This window comes from Triticum urartu, chromosome 2 (genome assembly GCF_003073215.2).
Source record: "Triticum urartu cultivar G1812 chromosome 2, Tu2.1, whole genome shotgun sequence".
Classification (NCBI taxonomy): Eukaryota; Viridiplantae; Streptophyta; class Magnoliopsida; order Poales; family Poaceae; genus Triticum; species Triticum urartu.
Genome location: NC_053023.1, coordinates 595,038,151 through 595,059,893, shown reverse-complemented (window position 1 = coordinate 595,059,893; position 21,743 = coordinate 595,038,151). Strand labels below are relative to the sequence as shown.

Here is a 21,743-nt window from a genome sequence, read left to right as displayed (position 1 = left end):
GGGTCGCTTGATGGCATTCTTCTCAGCATATTTCTGGGTCACGAACCTGTACTTGTACCATTGTTCAGCCCAATTTCTTCGAATCCATTAGATTCGGGTTTTCCACTGATTGTAGTCCTCCTATGGATCTGTCTTGTACAGCTCAGAGAGGACAGGAGGCAAATCTCTTGAGGTGTTTCCACGGCGCTGTCTGCCACCCTTCCTTGCAGACTTCTCTGTTGCCATGAAGTTTAGACTGAAAGGCTTCAACACTGTCAAAGTCTTCCGTCTACTGGTCAGACAAGAACTGGCTTCAGGAGAATTTATATGATGCTGTAAGAACTCTGCAAATGAATGCAGACTATGAGAACCAAGGGATTCTCCCACGGACATGTACCTGTGACAGCATTAAAGGTGCAAGGGAAGGGGAAGAGGTCATATGCATTCTCAGAAGATTTTGAAGATAAATCAGTTTAGAAGACATTGACCTCATAGTGCGAAGACATTCACTCATATGTAGAGAGTTGGTTCCAGATTTGTACGAATCCACGAATAAGTACAAGTGAGGAATCTAACTACTTTGTGAAGCATAAGTGAACATACTAGGCATGCTATGAGATGCAGAATGAGATAGATCCAACTTGTGGGAATAGAAACCACTTGTGGTTGAAAAGGATGAATCTATCGGATCAAAAAGACTGTAAAAAGGAGGTTTTATTTACCACACAAGGAACTGCTAGATGGAGTGGGAGAGGAGGCCGAGTAGTTGGATCTTCCGTGCCCTAACTTGGCGATGGAGGACACCTACGGCGACGGCGGAGAAGACGATGTCCGTGGCCGGTGTGAGGACGGCGTCGGTGAGGTCGCGGCAGCTAAGCGCTTCATCACCGGTGTCGTCGAGTGCTAGCGGTGGCGCTAGGGTTTGTGCGAGAGTGGAAGGAGAGATAATGACTGGGGTGAGGCGTGTATTTATAGAGACAGGGACGGCACAACGTTATTACACAGGTGCCCCTGGCGGTTCACATCTGAAGGACACGTGGCGATCATGCAACACATTGGAGGTTGTTCCACGTTCCCACGCATGCCTAGATTGTCGGGTGGTCGTTCCCACTTCTCTGGTTTTCAGGCAAAAGGATTGAGCATTTAAAAACGGATTTAATGTTTGTCTCTGTATTTCCTGCTGACAAGGACACAGCGAAGGCATTCGACAGTTTCAATAGAATGCATATGATTTGGATAGATAGACTTGAGACAGGAGCATAGAAAGGTTAGGGTCCGATCACATTCACTTAGTTCAAAAGATTCAACGTGAAGACATAGCTATAAGTGAATGCTCTAGAGGACAGAAACTAAATTGAAGATAAACATGAGGCCATGTTAACATTGAGGACAAACAAAATGCGAAGACTTTGCAAATGTAACGCCATGTGAAAAACACTTCTAAGGGAAGAATTTGGTAATGGCGTCACCCACCGTATAGGAAGTATTAGACCCAGACACGGCGCACAATTATCGTGGCGCTCTGAAGTCAAATTCCACATTAATGTATTCACACTCAGAATGTAAGTCTTCATTGATTGAAGAAATACTTTACTTCGTGTGTTGCACATCTAAGTCATCAACATGCATACGTGTTAGGATGTGTGCCTGATCACAGGACATTTGAGGATTCCGAGATATTTAGCTCACACCGTAACTTGCAAAACCTCTTCTCATCCAAGGGCTTTGTGAAGATATCTGCCAGTTGCTCTTCAGTGATGACGTGTATGATATCAATATCTTCCTTCGTGACATGATCTCTGAGAAAGTGATGACGAATTTCAATGTGCTTTGTCCTCGAGTGCTGAACTGGGTTGTTTGCAATCTTGATGGCGCTTTCGTTGTCGCAGTAGAGTGGAACGTGCTTCAGATGAATGCCATAGTCTTTGAGTGTTTGCTTCATCCATAGAAGCTGAGCGCGGCAAGATCCAGCAGCAATGTATTCAGATTTAGCAGTGGAGAGAGATACACAGTTCTGCTTCTTTGAAGACCAACATACAAGTGATCGTCCCAGAAAGTGACATGTGCCTGATGTAGACTTGCGATCCACCTTGTCACCAGCATAATCAGCATCCGAGAATCCAACTAGATCAAACTCTAAGCCCTTTGGATACCATAATCCTAGTGTTGGGGTGTGAGCCAAATATCGAAGAATTCGCTTCACAGCTAAGTGATGCGATTCCTTTAGTGCCGCTTGGAATCGGGCACACATGCAAACACTAAGCATGATATGTGGCCTAGATGCACATAAATAAAGCAAAGAACTAATCATGGAGCGGTATACCTTTTGATCGAACTCTTTACCATTGTCGCTGGGACCTAGATGGTGTTTAGCTGGCATTGGCGTCGTGTAACCTTTGCAGTCTTGCATTCCAAACTTCTTCAGGCAGTCTTTGAGGTATTTCTCTTGAGATATGAAGATGTCGTTGCGTTGCTGTCGTATTTGAAGACCAAGGAAGAACTTCAGTTCACCCATCATGGACATCTGATATTGCTCTTGCATCATATATCCAAACTCATCACTGTATTTCTGGTTGGTGCAGCCGAAGATAATGTCATCCACAGATATTTGGCACACAGACAGTTCACCATCATATGTCTTCATGAAGAGTGTGGGATCCAAAGAACCAGTTTTGAAGCCTTTGCTCTTCAGGAAGTCCTTGAGTGTGTCATACCAAGCACGAGGGGCTTGTTTGAGGCCATACAGTGCCTTGTTGAGCTTATAAACCATGTCAGGATGTTTTGGATCTTCGAAGCCAGGCGGTTGTGCAACATACACTTCTTCTTCAATCTTGCCATTGAGAAAAGCGCTCTTCACATCCATTTGATACAGAAGAATGTTATGATGATTTGCATAGGCCAGCAGTATGTGTATAGCTTCAAGCCTAGCCACATGAGCAAATGTTTCATCTAAGTCAATTCCTTCAACTTGAGTGTATCCTTGAGCAACGAGACGAGCTTTGTTTCTGACAACTTGACCATGCTCATCTTGCTTGTTGCGATATATCCATTTAGTGCCTATGATATTGTGCTTACGAGGATCAGGACGCTTGACCAGTTCCCATACATTATTCAGCTCAAATTGTTGAAGCTCTTCTTGCATTGCTTGAATCCATTCAGGCTCCATGAAGGCTTCATCAACTTTCTTGGGTTCAGATATTGAGACGAATGCGAAGTGTCCACAGAAATTTGCTAGTTATGTTGCCCTTGAACGAGTGAGTGGACCAGGTGCATTGATGCTACCAATTATTCTCTCAATCTGTACTTCATTTGCAACACGAGGATGAACAGGACGAAGATTTTGCTCTTGCTGATCATTGTCATCGTTAGAAGGATTGTCTTCAGGCTGAGCATTGTCTTCAGGTTGATCAGGTGCAGAGATGATGAGTTCCTCTTCAGGCTGAGCTTCAGACGGTATGATTTCTCCAGTTCCCATAAGCTTGATGGATTCACTGGATGGAACTTCATCTAGCACATTTGGCAGGTGCTCTCTTTGCGAGCCGTTAGTCTGATTGAACCGCACATCCACAGTTTCAACCACTTTATAGTGAAAGAGGTTGAAGACTCTGTAGGAGTGCGAATCCTTTCCGTATCCAAGCATAAAACCTTCATGTGCTTTCGGTGCAAATTTTGAAGTGTGATGTGGATCCTTGATCCAGCACCTGGCACCAAATACTCTGAAGTAACTGACATTTGGCTTCTTACCAGTGAGGAGCTCATAGGATGTTTTGTTCAAAAGCTTGTGAAGATAAACACAGTTGATAATATGGCATGCAGTATCAATGGCTTCAGGCCAGAACTTTCTTGGAGTCTTGTATTCATCGAGCATCGTCCGGGCCATCTCAATAAGTGTTCTGTTCTTGTGTTCCACGACGCCATTTTGCTGCGGCGTGTATGGAGCTGAGAACTCATGAGTGATGCCCAAAGTATCAAGATAAGTGTCGAGGACAGTGTTCTTGAATTCAGTGCCATTGTCACTTCTGATGTGCTTGATCTTGACGCCATAGTTGTTCATGGCTCGATTGGCGAAGCGTCTGAAGACATCCTGCACTTTAGTCTTATAGAGGATTATATGCACCCATGTATATCTTGAATAATCATCAACAATGACGAAGCCATAGAGACAAGCAGTAGTAGTAAGAGTTGAGTAGTGAGTGGGACCGAAGAGGTCCATGTGTAGTAGTTCGAAGGGTTGAGTCATTGTCATGATTGTCTTCGAGGGATGCTTGGCCCTCGTCATCTTTCCAACTTTACAGGCACCACATAGGTGATCCTTCTTGAACTTGATGCCCTCGATGCCTATGACATGCTTCTTCTTTGCAATAGTGTGCAAGTTCCTCATGCCAGCATGCCCTAGCCTCCGATGCCAGAGCCAGCATTCTGAAGCTTTTGCTAGAAGACATACGACAAGATGTGGTCCTGCTGAGAAATCTACCACGTACAAATCATCTTTCCGATACCCTTCAAAGACTAGAGACTTGTCAGATTCCATTAGAACAAGGCGATATTTTCCAAATATCACAACCATGTTTAAATCGCAAAGCATTGAGACAGACATTAAGTTGAAATCAAGGGATTCAACAAGCATCACTTTATCCATGTGTTGATCCCTTGAGATTGCAACTCTACCTAGACCCAATACCTTGCTTTTACCAGTATCAGCAAGTGTGATGTGACTCTTGTCAGATGGACGTAAGGTTGAGTCCATGAGAAGACTTCTCTTGCCAATCATGTGATTAGTATACCCACTATCAATAATCCATTCTGAAGCAGCTGGTGTCATACCCTACAGTGCAGTTAGGGGGATAGGCTTCACGAAGAGAATTGTGAAGCATAAACATTTGATGAGCAAGTGGATTATGAAAGCTTAGATTGAGGTTAGGACTGATAGGGAAAGTAGCAAGCGACTCAGGAACAAAATACATAATAAGACCATTTGGGCATTTGATCTTGCGCCCTACAAGATGTTTAAGGTCCCCGGCAATAGCTTCAGACGAATTTGATTTTCGGCTGGAGACCCTTCCCTGCAAAAGAGAGTTAAGCTTTCTTAGCCACCCACATCTTCAAGGGTGGCTTCGAAGCAATGAGTCTAAGTGTAGCATCTGAGAACTTTGGCTTTGAAGCCCTAGCAAATAGTCTTGCAGGAGGGCAATAGTACTCATAAGAATAAGCAGAGTAGTTCTTGGTCTTATGAACATGGCGATTTGATGAAACGCGCTCATATTCATAGGCCTGAGTATGGTTTCCCTGCAAAATATTTGCGTTAGTGCGACTCAGGTGAGTCCTCTGTCTCTATGAAGCCTTTGGACCATATGAAGCCTGTGGTCTGGGTTTTGTCTTCTTCACTTGTGGTGTCATGATGACATTCACCGGAAGATTCTCCAGACACCTTTTCGGCACCCAGACTTTCTTCATAGGTGGCCCATTCCTGCAGTTAGTACCAATATACCTGGCAAACACTTCACCATTCTGATTCTTAAACAGTTTATAGTTTGCATCAAAGGATTCATCAATAACAATGGGATTAGCACAAGTGAAGCCAGATAGGGTGGATGGATCCACTGAAGGTTCCTTTGCAGCAACCCATGTGGTTTTGGGGTACTGCTCAGGTTTCTAGTAAGAGCCATCAGCATTAATTTTCCTTTCGAACCCAACACCCTCTTTCCTAGGGTTTCGGTTTAGGATCTGCCTTTTGAGGACATCACATAGTGTCTGATGTCCTTTGAGACTTTTGTACATCCCTGTTTCAAGCAATGTCTTCAACCTAGCATTTTCATCAGCAATAGCAGTGGCATCCTCAGCAGATGGGTTAGTTACCACATCAACAGTTGAAGATATTGCAACAGTAGCAGCAGTAGAACATCCAGCAACAGAAGTAGCATTGTCACGCTCAATGCATTCAAGACATGGTGGTTCAAATCCTTCCTGAGCGGAACTAATCTGTTTGGCGCGAAGTGACTCATTTTCCTTTTGAAGATCTTCATGAGCCGCTCTCGATTTCTCAAGATCTTGCTTCCTTTGAAGATAATCATAGGAAAGCTTTTCATGAGTTGTTGAGAGCGTTTCATGAAGACTTTTAAGTTCCTCATACTTAACATGAAGATTTTTTTATGTCTTCAATTAAGGACTGAGATCGAGTCATTTCAGCGTCTAATAGGTCATCACTTTTGTCTAACAGTTTTCGAATATGTTCCATAGCTTTATGTTGTTTAGTTGCAATTTTAGCAAGTGTTTTGTGGCTGGGTTTGGAACCACAATCAGAGTCATCTTCACTGGATGTTTGATAGTGAGTAGTGCGTGAGTTTACCTTGGCACCGCGTGCCATGAAGCAGTAGGTGGGAGCGGAGTCGTCCTGGTCATTAGCATCGGCGTCGGTGATGGAGTCATTGTCTTCAATGTTGAAGATGGACTTGGCAACGTAGGCTGTAGCCAGACTTGCAATGCCAGAATCGGACTCCTCCTCAGACTCCACCTCCGCCTCCTCAGAAGCAGACTCCTCCTTTGAATCCATTTCCTTGCCAACAAACGCACGAGCCTTGCCAGATGAGCTCTTCTTGTGTGATGAAGACTTTGACGAAGACTTGGAGAAGACTTTGAGTATTTCTTCTTCTTCTTGTCGTCAGAATCATATTCCTTGCTCTTCTTCTTATTCTCATTGTCCCACTGCGGACACTCAGAGATGTAGTGGCCAGGTTTCTTGCACTTGTGGCATGTTCTCTTCTTGTAGTCATGAGCAGAAGCTTCATCATTCCTTGAGCTAGATCATGAGGACTTTCTGAAGCCTTTCTTCTTGGTGAATTTCTGGAACTTCTTCACAAGCATAGCAAGCTCCTTTCCAATGTCTTCATGATCATCAGAACTGCAATCAGAGTCTTCTTCAGATGAGGAAACAACTTTTGCCTTCAAAGCACGAGTTCGCCCATACTTGGGACCGTAGATATCTCTTTTCTCATAAAGCTGAAACTTATGTGTGTTGAGCCTTTCAAGTATGTCAGACGGATCGAGTGTCTTGAAGTCAGGGCGTTCTTGAATCATCAGGGCTAGGGTGTCAAATGAGCTGTCAAGTGATCTCAGGAGTGTCTTGACGACTTCATGCTTGGTGATCTCAGTAGCGCCGAGGGCTTGAAGCTCATTTGTGATGTCAGTGAGTCGATCAAACGTGAGCTGAAGATTCTCATTGTCGTTTCTCTTAAAGCGGTTGAAGAGGTTGCGAAGGACACTGATTCTTTGATCTCTCTGGGTTGAGACGCCTTCGTTGACCTTGGAGAGTCAGTCCCAGACTAGCTTGGATGTTTCCAGAGCACTCACACGGCCATACTGTCCTTTGGTCAGATGACCACAGATGATGTTCTTGGCAGTGGAATCCAGTTGAACGAACTTCTTGACATCAGCAGCGGTGACACCTTCACCAGCCTTGGGGACGCCATTCTTGACGACATACCAGAGGTCGACATCAATGGCTTCAAGATGCATGCGCATCTTATTCTTCCAGTAGGGATATTCAGTTCCATCAAAGACTGGGCACGCAACGGAGACTTTGATTATCCCTGCAGTCAACATAGCTAAAACTCCAGGTGGTTAAACCAAATCACACAGAACAAGGGAGTACCTTGCTCTGATACCAATTGAAAGTGCTAGTGATCGACTAGAGGGGGGTGAATAGGCGATTTTTATGAAAGTCTTCAAAACATGGAAGTTTCGAAGACAAACGATAGAAACAAACCTATTACCATGCAGCGGAAGGTAGACTACACTAAGCAAGCCATAGTCAAGTATTCAATGAGATGAAAGCACAAAGACTAATAGCAGCTAGGCAGTATAGATCAGGATGGAAGATAGTACGAAGCCAAACAGAACAAGCAGTCACACAGTGAAGACAAATAGATAATGCAAATGGGCAATGACTTCACAAGGACCAATCTGTAAATCAAGAGATGGGAAGATTGGAACCAGTGACTCGTTGAAGACAATGCTTTGTTGGACCAGTTCCAGTTGCTGTGACAACTGTACGTCTGGTTAGGGAGGCTGAGATTCAACTCAGAAGACCGCGTCTTCACCTTATTCCCCTTGAGCTAAGGACACCCAGTCCTCGCCCAATCACTCTGGTAAGTCTTCAAGGTAGACTTCCAAACCTTCACAGACTTCGTTCACCGGTGATCCACAATGACTCTTGGATGCTCAGAACGCGACGCCTAACCGGCTGGAGGATTTTACAGTCCTCAAGTGTAATAAGTCTTCAGATCACACAGACAAGAAGACTTCAGTGATGCCTAACACTCTTTGGCTCTCGGTGTTTAGGGTTTTGTCCTCGCAAGGAATTCTCTCTCAAAGGCTTCGAGGTGGGTTGCTCTCAAACGAAAAAAGTCGTACACTAACTCCGAGCAGCCAACCGTTTATGGTTGTAGGGGGTGGGCTATTTATAGCCACTAGGCAACCCGACCTGATTTGTCTGAAATGACCCTGGGTCACTAAGGAACTGACACGTGTTCCAACGGTCAGATTTCAAACACACACGACAACTCTACTTGGGCTACAAGAAAAGCTGACTTATCCAGCTCTGGATAAGATTTGCTTTCATTGTCTTCGCTCGAAGACATATGATTTTGGTTAAGCATCACTTCAGTCATTCTGACTGGTTCACTTGGGCCCCACTTAATAGTACGGTGGTTCCTATGACCCAACAAAGAAGAAAAAGAACGACGAAACAACTAAGTCTTCGCGCTCCATAGTCTTCACGCGATGTCTTCTTTTGTCATAGTCTTCAATGTGATTGTCTTCACATACCACCTTTGACTTCAATGTCTTCATACATTTTTAGGGGTCATCTCTGGTAGGAAAACAGAATCAATGAGGGACTTCTACCTGTGTTATCCTGCAGTTCTCACAAACACATTAGTCCCTCAACCAGGTTTGTCGTCAATACTCCAAAACCAACTAGGGGTGGCACTAGATGCACTTACAACTTCAATTCCATCCGCGATCAAGTCCAGGTGGAAGACATAGAGATTTGCAAGATACATACGGATCTGAATGTTGCAGACCCGTTGACTAAGCCTCTCTCACGAGCAAAACATGATCAGCACCAAGGCTCCATGGGTGTTAGAATCATTACCGTGTAATCTAGATTATTGACTCTAGTGCAAGTGGGAGACTGAAGGAAATATGCCCTAGAAGCAATAATAAAGTTATTATTTATTTCCTTATTTCATGATAAATGTTTATTATTCATGCTAGAATTGTATTAACCGGAAACATAATATATGTGTGAATACATAGACAAACAGAGTGTCACTAGTATACCTCTACTTGACTAGCTCGTTGATCAAAGATGGTTATGTTTCCTAACCATAGACGTGAGTTGTCATTTGATAAACGTGATCACATCATTAGGAGAATGATGTGATTGACTTGACCCATTTTGTTAGCTTAGCACTTGATCGTTTTAGTTTACTGCTATTGCTTTCTTCATGACTTATACATGTTCCTATGACTATGAGATTATGCAACTCCCGATTACCGGAGGAACACTTTGTGTGCTACCAAACGTAAAAACATAACTGAGTGATTATAAAGGTGCTCTACAGGTGTCTCCGATGGTACTTGTTGAGTTGGCATAGATCGAGATTAGGATTTGTCACTTCGATTGTCGGAGAGGTATCTCTGGGCCCTCTCGGTAAGGCACATCACTATAAGCCTTGCAAGCAATGTGACTAATGAGTTAGTTGCGGGATGTTGCATTACGGAAACGAGTAAAGAGACTTGCTGGAAACGAGATTGAACTAGGTATTGAGATACCGACGATCGAATCTCGGGCAAGTAACATACCGATGACAAAGGGAACAACGTATGTTGTTATGCAGTTTGACCGATAAAGATCTTCGTAGAATATGTAGGAGACAATATGAACATCCAGGTTTCGCTATTGGTTATCGACCGGAGACGTGTCTCGATCATGTCTACATAGTTCTCGAACCCGTAGGGTCCGCACGCTTAACGTTCGGTGACGATCGGTATTATGAGTTTATGTGATTTGATGTACCGAAGGTAGTTCGGAGTCCCGGATGAGATCAGGGACATGACGAGGAGTCTCGAAATGGTCGAGATGTAAAGATCGATATATTGGACAACTATATTCGGACATCGAAAAGGTTCCGAGTGATTCGGGTATTTTTCGGAGTACCGGGGAGTTACGGGAATACGAGGAAGAAGTATTGGGCCTCATGGGCCAAGTGGTGGAAGAGAGGAGGCAGGGCGCGCGGCCCTCCTAGCCCAAACCGAATTGGACTAGGGGGCCGGCCCCCCTTTCCTCCTTTCCTCCCTCTCCTTCCTCCCCCTCTCCTCCTTCCTTTCCCCCTCCTAGTAGGAGTAGGAAAGGGGAGTCCTACTCCTACTAGGAGGACTCCTCCTCCTGGCGCGCCCTGCAAGGGGCGGCCGGCCTCCCCCCTTGCTCCTTTATATACGGGGGCAGGGGGCACCCTACAACACACAAGTTGATTGTTCCAAGCTGTGTGCAGTGCCCCCCTCCACCATAATCCACCTCGATCATATCATAGCGGTGCTTAGGCGAAGCCCTGCACGGTAGCAACATCATCACCGTCATCACACCGTCGTGCTGACGGAACTCTCCTGTGAAACTCTGCTGGATCGGAGTTTGTGGGACGTCATCGAGCTGAACATGTGCTGAACTCGGAGGTGCCGTGCGTTCGGTACTTGGATCGGTCGGATCGTGAAGACGTTCGACTACATCAACCGTGTTCTCATAACGCTTCCGCTTACGGTCTACGAGGGTACGTAGACGATACTCTCTCCTCTCGTTGTTGTGCATCACCATGATCTTACGTGTGCGTAGGATTTTTTTTGAAATTACTACGTTCCCCAACAAAAAGGGGCGCCTCCCCTATTGGGCCTTGGTGGCCCAATTCTCCCTCCACCTCTTGGCCTTTTAATCCCCGTTGATATAAACGACCTAGGGGCCCTAGACCGACTTCTGGTAAGATGAGGCACCCATTGGTTGTAACATCATCAATCACGCCGTTCCCGTCGTCGGCGCGGTGTTCGTCTGCTTCGTCGCCTCCATCTACCCGTCACAACTACACCAACTACTCCTAGCACATACCGACCCACGCGGGCTCTCCCCTCGTTGTCGGCTTCTCGAGCTTCATCGTGAGGCGACATCAATGGCGAGCCATGTGCGGGTGCGACACCAAGGTGGTCGAGGCATTCCCCACCATGATGTACATGGAGGCCAAGGCATTGCGCATCGGAAAGAAGGCGGCACCCGCACTTCAGTGCTGACGTGGCAGCCATTAATTTGGTTAGAGTCAACAATCCCGGCCCTTGGTGCCATGTCATCAAATCCACTCCTAAAACGCCCAAGGTTTAAAACGACTGGGATCAGCGAGGTAAGGGTGCCGATTTCAGCAATTTGAACTTGAGGGTTTATTTCCGTGGAGCTCTAAAATCTCAGGGTTTAAAATAGACTCCACTCTCCACATAATGACGACCCCATCGATCTAGTTCGTGCTGATTCGGCCCAAACGTCACAGTTTGACCCAAGAAACATGTGTGTCCAATTAAGACATGGGACCTCCTATTTCGTGCGTAGGGTGACGCCTGACGGCCAAACGCACCCCCTCCCACGTGCGTGCCTTTGGGCCCCCATGTGCGAGGGTGGCGCCCCTGTTTTTTTCCTTTCTATCCTTTCCTTTTTGTTTTTTTGCTTCATTAAAAAATGTCAGGGATTTCGAACAAATATCAAATTTCAAAAAATATTCTCAAATTCATAAATTTTCCATGAGTTCAAAAAATCTTCTTGAATTTAAAAATTATTGAATTAAACAAAAATCAAGAATTCAAAAATGATTCACGAATTTTACAAAAAAATAATGAGTTCAAAAAATGTTCATGAATTTTTTACGAATTACAGAAAATATTCAAGAATTTGAAATAGTTTGCAATTTCAAAAAATGTTCATGAGTTTGAATTTTTTATTGAATTAAAAAATGTTCATATATTTGGAAAAGATTCCTAAATTTGGAAATTGTTCTTGTTTTTAAAAAAAATATGTATTTGAAACTTGTTCATGATTTACAAAAAATCATGAATTTTAAAGTGCTCACGATTTTAGAAAACTTGTTCATGATTTTTTTAAAATAATCGGCGGATTTGAGGAAAGAAAAAAGCAAAATATAAAACGAAACAGAAGAACCAGAAAAGAAAAATAAAAACAACAGAAAGAAAACGGACAGAAAAACGCAGAAACCGACTAACAACAGGCCGTCACATTACCGCCCGCACAAACGTCAAGGCTGTTGCCTTACTAAGCAGGCCCAGCTTTCTCAAAAAAAGAAAAAAAAACTAACTAAGGCCCAGCAGAGGCGCCGTTTGAGAAGAAAGTGGAAGTGCAGGATGTATCATCATCTCCTGCAAGGCTGCCGACTCCAGAGCTCACACAGTGCTGGACGCGCCGCGACGAGTCGGAGGGAAAAGATCAAGATGGAGGCGGCCGCCTCGAATCCGTCGAGCAAGAGGTTCGATCGCTCCGCCTCCCTCCCCTTTCCCGTACGCCGCTCGCAGCAAATTTACTTACTGGGATTTCTGTCGCGCCGCTGCTATGTGCGTGATTTAGGATCGCCCTGGTCACCGGGGGGAACAAAGGGGTCGGGCTGGAGACGTGCAGGCAGCTCGCGTCCAAGGGGCTCGAGGTCGTGCTGACGGCGAGGAACGCGGCGAGGGGGCTGGAGGCGGTGGAAGACGTCAGGCGCTCCGGTGCTGACGCTGTTTTCCATCAGTTGGATGTCACCGACCCTAACAGCGTCGCCCGGCTGGCAGATTTCGTCAGGGATCAGTTCGGGAAGCTCGATATCCTGGTATGTGTTATTGTGTGTCTCTGCTTTGCGCTTTCAAGATTAAGACCTCGCGGATTTGGGGTCGGGCAAGGGGGTATTCATACTGACTGTTCCACTGAGAGCTCGTCAGATAGAAGTATGCATTTTATTCAGACTCTTTAAGTGTTAGTTGAACTTAGCAAAATTACATTGAAGAAATTGTTACTCAGCACATTGTTGCATTGAATAATTACAGAATGAATTTAAGAGTTCCGTTTAGAAGTATAGGTGCCGTAGATTTCTTTCTTTTACCTGGCTTGTACTAGTTAAAGCTGAAATGATGTTCTTACAGATCTGTAAGCTTGACTTGGCTGTTCAGATTATCGACTTCTTATTGGCGATTATTCAGAAGTGGTTTGTCTCGATTTTTTTTAATTCGTCACCATGATTATGTGATTTTTTTATGTGTAGATAAACAATGCAGGCATTTCAGGCGTTGATCGAGATCCAGTTCTGGTTGCGGAAGTTAAAGAACAGGTGAATGCAGCAAAAATTTGTGATGTACTGCGTATCGATTTGCAGTTTGTCAGCAGTTAATATATACATCTATTTCAGAATCAGGTTGAGTCAACAAAATAATACTCCCTCCGTTCCCAAATAGATGACTCAACTTTGTACTATTGTTAATACAAAGTTGAGTCATCTATTTTGGAACGGAGGGAGTAGTTGTTTCTGTAGTTGTTGGTTGCTATTAGAACGTTTTTAACACTACACTAGTGTCAAAAACGTTCTTATATTATGGGACGGAGGGAGTATCTATCAACGCAGACATAAACGTCATCATTTCTTGTAATAACTACTGGAGTGTACTCTACTTTGAGAAAACACATCACACCTGATGCTGTGATACATGATGTAAATAGAAATTTGGATTGTAGAAACCATTCATCAACCACAACATCGACATAAATATCATTCTATTGTAACTACTGAGCATAGTTTAGTTTGAGAAAACACATCATGCTGATGTTGCAATACAAGATGACAATCGAAGTTTACATTGTAGAAAAGCATCCAATAAAGTTGACAATCCTAAAATTGTACATTAGTGACAGCGTGTTTATTTAGTGAATTTTGTGTTAAATATTAGCATCCCCCCCCCCCCCCCCCCCCAAAAAAGATCTCATTTCAATGACGTACATATTACATATAGAAGCTATGGATATATTATTTTTTATGATGTGCAAACAGAATTCCTCAGGAACTAATACTCAATTCTTTCCATTTATTAATTTAATTTCTAGAACACTTCTATTCCAAGATTATATTTGTACCGAACAGAGTAGATTTTAAGTTGGTCAGAAAAATAACTTCTACTCCCTCCAATCCAAATTAATTGACACAACTTTAGTATAACTTTGTACGAAAGTTGTACTAAAGCTGCATTTGGATCGGAGGGAGTAGTTTAATTGGTGATTCACTTCATATACATTTAATTGGATTTTTTTACCAAGCAAATCAATCTTAGATGGGCATGCCTTACCAGACTCACTTGGCTCCTAAACACCTGCATTTTAACAAGACGTTGTATAACAATTAACCTGTCTATGCATGGATAGGTTGAAAGCATGGATGTAGATCAGAGAGTTCAATGGATGAAAGAAAATTCCAAGGAGACATATGAGGAAGCAAAAGAATGCATGAGAACAAACTACTATGGGGCAAAGCTTGTCACAGAGGCACTACTTCCTCTTCTTCAGTTGTCCTCCTCTGGGAGAATTGTCAATGTCTCATCAGGTTTTTCACTGCTAAGAGTAAGTATTGTTAACCATGTTGCAGGTCGTACAAGACAAATTACCAGTTTCACAAATTAGATTTAAACATTATCTGTGCCACAATATATATTTCCGCCATAACTTTCTCAATCACTTTGTTTTGTTTCGAGTTTTCGAAAAGTATCTATGCAGCCTTGCATTGTGTCTTCCAAGATATTATTATTTCCTGAGCAGAGAAATTCCTTATCCCTTATTGCAGTGTTTTTTTTTTCTGTCAGAAAGCATATGTTAAGAAACTAGTTCCTTTAAGTTAACAATAACTATTGTTTCCTGAGCAGAACTTCAACAGTGAAGAACTGAAGAATGAGTTTAACGACGTCGACAACCTTACTGAAAAGAGACTAGAGGAGCTGTTGGATTCGTTCCTAGAAGATTTCAAGGCCAATTTGATAGAGGCACATGGGTGGCCGACCGGTGGCTCGTCAGCGTACAAAGTCGCCAAAGCTGCCCTCAATGCTTACACAAGGATTCTCGCCAAGAAGTACCCTAGGATGCGCATCAACTGTTTGACGCCTGGTTATGTCAAGAGCGACATGTCGATGCACATGGGAGTTTTGACGCCTGAGGAGGGCGCTAGCAACCCGGTGAAGGTCGCTCTCTTGCCCGACGATGGCCCGACGGGTGCTTATTTTGATACGGATGGCGTGGCCTCGTTTGTGTGACTGTCGTACGTGTAATGGTTTCGTCCGGTTTTACTTTCAGAATATGAGACACCTGTAACTGTAGTTGTCAATAAACATTGTGCAGTTTAACCTGTGCTGTGCGCTCAAATGGACATGCGTGTGTGTATGATCCGTATTGGTCGATGAGGTCTATCGATCATGTGGGTATGTGTAGGGTCAAACAACGGGACAACACACACACACGATGACGTATGAGTGTTGCTGGCAGGCAATAGGATGACGTATGGGTGTTGCTGGCTGATGGACATGCTTGGTTTGTTAACAAAATTAGCCAACCATCGTTTTGACGTGTGAATGTTTCGAACTTGCCAAATGTTGATCCTTTTGTGAGGTTGCTAAATCATGCTCGATGTTGTGCCGGACAAAGACGACGAGCACCACAACGGCGACCGAGGACCGGAGCCGTTATAAGTATCTCTCCTAACTCCCGTAACCGTCTCAGATAACTTAGGATTTTCGGTCTCAGATTGTGAGGAGCGGCTCATCGACCTCTGCCAACTGCCATCGCACTTGCTGTTGGAGCTCGTGGATTCGTGGTGCGCCCTCATGGAAGGGGCCATCCTCCCCAACCTGCCAAACACGAGGTTAGCTGCTCTTGTCGTCGCCATGTAGCCTTGCAACTTGCAGAAATCTCATCGATTGCGGTTGCTAGGGTCGCCGTCGTTACCGGAGGGAATAAGGGGATCGGCTTCGAGGTGTGCCGGCAGCTTGCCAGCGGAGGAATCTCCGTCGTCCTGACGGCCCGGGATGAGATGAGGGGCGGGGAGGCCGTCGAGAGGCTCAATGCGCTGGGGCTCTCTCATGTCGTCTTCCATCAGCTGGAGATCACGGACGCTTCGAGCGCCGCTGCGCTGGCTGGTTTTCTCAAGACCCGCTTTGGCAAACTAGACATTCTGGCAAGTTTTTTTCCTTTCATTTTAGTATACTAGAACAACGCCGGTGCGTTGCAACGGAATATAAATATTGTAGTACGTTCGATTCTGTAAAAAAATGTTTATCAAATTCTACTCGTGAATTATCTTATATTTTGGTTAAAAGTTTGATAAGTAAATTAAAGTAAAATTGATTATAAATAAATTAAGGTAATTGATTATCATATATACTCCTACATAAAAGGTTGGATGAGGAGTTATCAAAACAAAGATGAAATGAGAACCTTACGTTCTTTTTGCGTAGTAGAGACTACAGCTGCTAGTTGCATCCAAGGTTTGAATCATCGGTGATGGATGGATGTAGTCGGATGATTTGCAGGTGAATAATGCCGCGGTTGGTGGGGTTGAGTACGGCCAGGAGTTCGATACCAACGAGGAAAAGGTGAGATCACGTTGTTGTTTTTTCTGGTTGGGTTTTTGTAATTTACTCCTGGAGGAACCCAGCCAAGAACCGATGATAGGCGTCAAGCACAGCGACCAATTTTACCTGATAGGTTCATTCGGTAAAATCGGCGCGACTTTTTTCTGAAATTGTTCGGTTCAGACACACCAGCTTGAACAAGTTTATTTGCCGATGCATGATACAACAGTTCAGTGGCCTGGATTTCCACGAGAGAGTTGAGTGGATGTTGAAGAATGCTCGGGAGCCCATCGACAGCGCGAAGAACAGCGTGAAGACGAACTACTACGGCACGAAGCATGTAATCGAAGCCCTGCTGCCTCTGCTTCAAGCTTCCTCCGAGGGAAGAATCGTGAACGTCTCCTCCAATTATGGACTCCTAAGAGTAAGTAAACTCTTAATTTTTTTCACTGATCATTGTTAACCCAGTATCAGTACCACATGTACCGTAAGGGATTCCGTGGCATTATTTGCAGCATATCGGCAGCGAGGAGGTGAGGCAGGAGCTCAACGATGTCGATAACCTGACAGAGGGGAGGCTGGACGATCTCCTGGAGAAGTTCATCAAGGACTTCAAGGCCGGCGAGTTGGAGATGCACGGGTGGTCTACGAAGTTCTCGGCGTACAAGGTGGCCAAGGCCGCCATGAACGCCTACTCGAGGATCCTGGCGAGGAGGCACCCTGAGCTGCGCGTCAACTGCGCGCACCCAGGCTTCGTCAAGACCGACATGAGCATGGGGTCCGGGGTCCTGACGCCGGAGGAGGGCGCACGCAACTTGGTGAAGGTGGCGCTGCTGCCTGACGGCGGGCCGACTGGCGCGTATTTCGCCATGGGCGAGGAGGCGCCGTTCGTGTGAGATACCGGCGGCACGTGCGTGCGTGCCGTACACTTACTGATGCGTTACGTGCTAGTTTGAGATTGCGAATAATTAAGACGTGTCATCTATCTTTTTTCGACAAAGTGTGAGTTTTATTGACTCAATATTGTTGACGAATGATTGTGTTTGTTCCATATATACACCAATAATTCGTGCCGTAGTTGTCCTGCTTGGTTCCAAGTTTGTACTTTGTAATTAGGGTTCTCGCCGTGGATGAAACTACCCCTCTACATGTTATATATGACAACCAATGAGGTGAATACAATTATCTTGCACCATACATTTCTTCCTCGTGGTATCAGTTTAAACCTTACCTACGATCCCTACCCTAGCCACCGCGCCGCTGCCGCGCCGCCGCTACACCTCGCGAGCTTCCCCGCCCGCTGACCGCAACTGCTAGCCGCGCCTACCCCGCTGCCCGCGCCAGCTCCACTCGCTCAGATGCCTCGTTGTTCGTCTACACCTAGGGTACTGCTACGGCCTATCTACTTCTTTATGTCGACAACATTGTCCTGACGACATGCACCATCAACCTCCTTCGATGGCTCACCAAGCGCCTTCGTGCCGAGTTCGCCATCAAGGACTCGTGGCCTCTCAACTACTTCCTCGGCATCGAGGTGATACGGCGTGCGGACGGCTTCTTCCTTCATCAACGAAAGTATGCTCACGAGCTACTTGACCGCGTCGGCATGCTTAATTGCAAGCCCGCGGCTACGCCTGTTGATACGAAGGCTAAGCTCTCCGCTACTGATGGTGCTCCCGCACCGCATGCCTCATTCTACCGGTCCATTGTCGGTGCCTTGTAGTAACTGATGCTCACTCGGTCCGAGTTGCAGTATGCTGTCTAGCAGGTGTGTCTCCACACGCATGCTCCCCGAGATGCTCATTGAGTCATTGGTCCCTGGTGAAGCGGATTCTCCGGTACATCCGTGGTCACATGGATCTCGGCATCACCTTGCGCATCTCCCTTCACCGACATCGTCTCTTATTCGGATGTTGACTAAGCTGGTTGTCCGGACACTCATTGCTCTACCTTAGGGTACTGTGTGTTCTTTGTGGGAACACATTATTTCAAAAAATTTCCTACGATCACGCAAGATCTATCTAGGAGATGCATAGCAATGAGAGGGGAAGAGTATGTCTACGTACCCTCGTAGACCGAAAGCGGAAACGTTATGAAACACGGTTGATGTAGTCGAACGTCTTCGCGATCTAACCGATCAAGTACCGAACGCACGGCACCTCCGTGATCTGCACACATTCAGCTCGGTGACGTCCCTTGTACTCTTGATCCAGCTAAGGCCGAGGGAGAGTTTTGTCAGCACGACGGCGTGATGACGGTGATGATGAAGTTACCGACGCAGGGCTTCGCCTAAGCACTAAAACGATATGACCGAGGTGGAATTCTGTGGAAGGGGGCACCGCACACGGCTAAACAATCAACTTATGTGTTCTAGGGTGCCCCCTGCCCAAGGAGCAAGGGGGAGTCCGGCCGGCCCTCATAGGCACACCAAGGGGGAGGAATCCTCCTCCTAGTAGGAGTAGGACTCCCCCTTTCCTAGTCCTACTAGGAGAAGAAGGAAGGAGGGGGAAGAGAAGGAAGGAGGGGGCGCCGCCCCTCCTCCTAGTCCAATTTGGACTAGGACCATGGGGGGCAGCCCTTGGCAGCCCCCCTCTCTCTCCCCTAGGCCCAATAAGGCCCATTACATCTCCGGTGGTTCCGATAACCCTTCCGGCACTCCGATATATATCCGGTGACCCCCGGAACTCATCCGGTGTTTGAATATAGTCATCCAATATATCAATCTTTATGTCTCGACCATTTCGAGACTCCTCGTCATGTTCGTGATCACATCCGGGACTCCGAACAACCTTCGGTACATCAAAACACATAAACTCATAATACCGATCATCATCGAACGTTAAGCATGCGGACCCTACGGGTTCGAGAACTATGCAGACATGACCAAGACTCACTTCCGGTCAATAACCAATAGCGGAACCTGGATGCTCATATTGGTTCCGACATATTCTATGAAGATCTTTATCGGTCAAACCGCATAAAAACATACGTTGTTCCCTTTGTCATCGGTATGTTACTTGCCCGAGATTCGATCGTCGGTATTTCAATACCTAGTTCAATCTCGTTACTGGCAAGTCTCTTTACTCGTTCCGTAATGCATCATCCCGCAACTAACTCATTAGTCACATTGCTTGCAAGGCTTATAGTGATGTGCATTACCGAGAGGGCCCAGAGATATCTCTCCGACAATCGGAGTGACTAATCCTAATCTCAATCTATGTCAACTCAACAAACACCATCGGAGACACCTGTAGAGCATCTTTATAGTCACCCAGTTACGTTATGACGTTTGATAGCACACTAAGTGTTCTTCGGTATTCGGGAGTTGCATAATCTCATAGTCATAGGAACATGTATAAGTTATGGAGAAAGCAATATCAATAAACTAAACGATCATAGTGCTAAGCTAACGGCTGGGTCAAGTCAATCACATCATTCTCTAATGATGTGATCCCGTTCATCAAATGACAACTCATGTCTATGGTTAGGAAACTTAACCATCTTTGATTAACGAGCTAGTCAAGTAGAGGCATACTAATGACTGTTTGTCTATGTATTCACACATGTATTAAGTTTCCGGTTAATACAATTCTAGCATGATAATAAACATTTATCATGATATAAGGAAATACATAATAACTTTATTATTGCCTCTAGGGCATATTTCCTTTAGTCTCCCACTTGCACTAGAGTCAATAATCTAGTTCACATCGTCATGGGATTTAACACCAATAGTTCACATCTTTATGTGATTAGTTCACATCTCCATGTGACTATACCCAAGGGTTTACTAGAATCAATAATTGTGACGCCCCCGATTCAATCGTACACTAATCATACACGCAAACGTGTACGATCAAGATCAGGGACTCACGGGAAGATATCACAACACAACTCTACAAATAAAATAAGTCATACAAGCATCATATTACGAGCCACGGGCCTCGAAGGCTCGAATACAAGAGCTCGATCATAGACGAGTCAGCGGAAGCAACAATATCTGAGTACAGACATAAGTTAAACAAGTTTGCCTTAAGAAGGCTAGCACAAACTAGGATACAGATCGAGAGAGGCGCAGGCCTCCTGCCTGGGATCCTCCTAACTACTCCTGGTCGTCGTCAGCGGGCATCACATAGTAGAAGGCACCTTCGGTGTAGTAGGAGTCATCGTCGACGGTGGCGTCTGGCTCCTGGACTCCAGCATCTGGTTGCGACAACCAGAAAGAAGGGAAAGGGGGAAAAGGGGGAGAAAGCAACCGTGAGTACTCATCCAAAGTACTCGCAAGCAAGGAGCTATACTACATATGTATGCATTGGTATCAAAAGGAATAAGGGTATCATATGTGGACTGAACTGCAGAAAGCCGGAATAAGGGGGGGATAGCTAGTCCTTTCGAAGACTACGCTCTGGCAGCCTCCGTCTTGCAGCATGTAGGAGAGAGTAGACTAAAGTCCTCCAAGCAGCATCGTATAGCATAATCCTAACCGATGATCCTCCCCTCGTCGCCCTATGAGAGAGCGATCACCGGTTGTATCTGGCACTTGGAAGGATGTGTTTTATAAAGTATCCGGTTCTAGTTGTCATAAGGTCAAGGTACAACTCCAAGTCGTCCTATTACCGAAGATCACGGCTATTCGAATAGATTAACTTCCCTGTAGGGGTGCACCACATTCCCCAACACGCTCGATCCCATTTGGCCGGACACACTTTCCTGGGTCATGCCCGGCCTCGGAAGATCAACACGTCGCAGCCCCACCTAGGCACAACAGAGAGGTCAGCACGCCGGTCTAAACCTATGCGCACTGGGGTCTGGGCCCATCGCCCTTAGCACACCTGCACGTTGCGTACGCGGCCGAAAGCAGACCTAGCCTAGTGGCGTTCCAGTCCAATCCGGCGCGCGCCACTCATTCGCTGACGTCACAAAGGCTTCGGCTGATACCACGACGCCGGGATACCCATAACTACTCCCGCGTAGATGGTTAGTGCGTATAGACCAAATGGCCAGACTCAGATCAAATACCCAGATCTCGTTAAGTGTGTTAAGTATCCGCGAACGCCGATCAGGGCCAGGCCCACCTCTCTCCTAGG

At 45.5% G+C, this 21,743-nt stretch overlaps 2 protein-coding genes across 2 annotated transcripts; both read left to right on the top strand.

Annotated features, from left to right (window-relative positions):
• The first annotated feature begins 12,402 nt into the window (after positions 1 to 12,402).
• LOC125539041 (salutaridine reductase-like) lies at positions 12,403 to 15,434 on the top strand. The gene is made up of 5 exons (XM_048702402.1): positions 12,403 to 12,548; positions 12,647 to 12,887; positions 13,317 to 13,382; positions 14,465 to 14,659; positions 14,959 to 15,434. Exons 1-5 carry the CDS (start codon positions 12,427 to 12,429, stop codon positions 15,340 to 15,342), a joined length of 1,008 nt encoding a protein of 335 aa, XP_048558359.1. The 5' UTR covers positions 12,403 to 12,426; the 3' UTR covers positions 15,343 to 15,434.
• A 152-nt stretch (positions 15,435 to 15,586) lies between these two features.
• LOC125539042 ((+)-neomenthol dehydrogenase-like) lies at positions 15,587 to 17,851 on the top strand. The gene is made up of 5 exons (XM_048702403.1): positions 15,587 to 15,947; positions 16,016 to 16,259; positions 16,615 to 16,677; positions 16,886 to 17,080; positions 17,172 to 17,851. The coding sequence occupies exons 1-5, from the start codon at positions 15,910 to 15,912 to the stop codon at positions 17,550 to 17,552; spliced, it is 921 nt and encodes a 306-aa protein (XP_048558360.1). The 5' UTR covers positions 15,587 to 15,909; the 3' UTR covers positions 17,553 to 17,851.
• Positions 17,852 to 21,743: the final 3,892 nt, after the last annotated feature.

Excerpts from the sequence above, each read along its gene's own strand:
- LOC125539042 (XM_048702403.1), top strand. The coding sequence starts at position 15,910 with ATGGAAGGGGCCATCCTCCCCAACCTGCCAAACACGAG. Across the intron at positions 15,948-16,015 it reads CCCAACCTGCCAAACACGAG|GGTCGCCGTCGTTACCGGAG; the intron begins GTTAGCTGCTCT and ends TGCGGTTGCTAG. Across the intron at positions 16,678-16,885 it reads TCGATACCAACGAGGAAAAG|TTCAGTGGCCTGGATTTCCA; the intron begins GTGAGATCACGT and ends ATGATACAACAG.
- LOC125539041 (XM_048702402.1), top strand. The coding sequence starts at position 12,427 with ATGTATCATCATCTCCTGCAAGGCTGCCGACTCCAGAGCTCACACAGT. Across the intron at positions 12,549-12,646 it reads TCGAATCCGTCGAGCAAGAG|GATCGCCCTGGTCACCGGGG; the intron begins GTTCGATCGCTC and ends TGCGTGATTTAG. Across the intron at positions 13,383-14,464 it reads TTGCGGAAGTTAAAGAACAG|GTTGAAAGCATGGATGTAGA; the intron begins GTGAATGCAGCA and ends ATGCATGGATAG.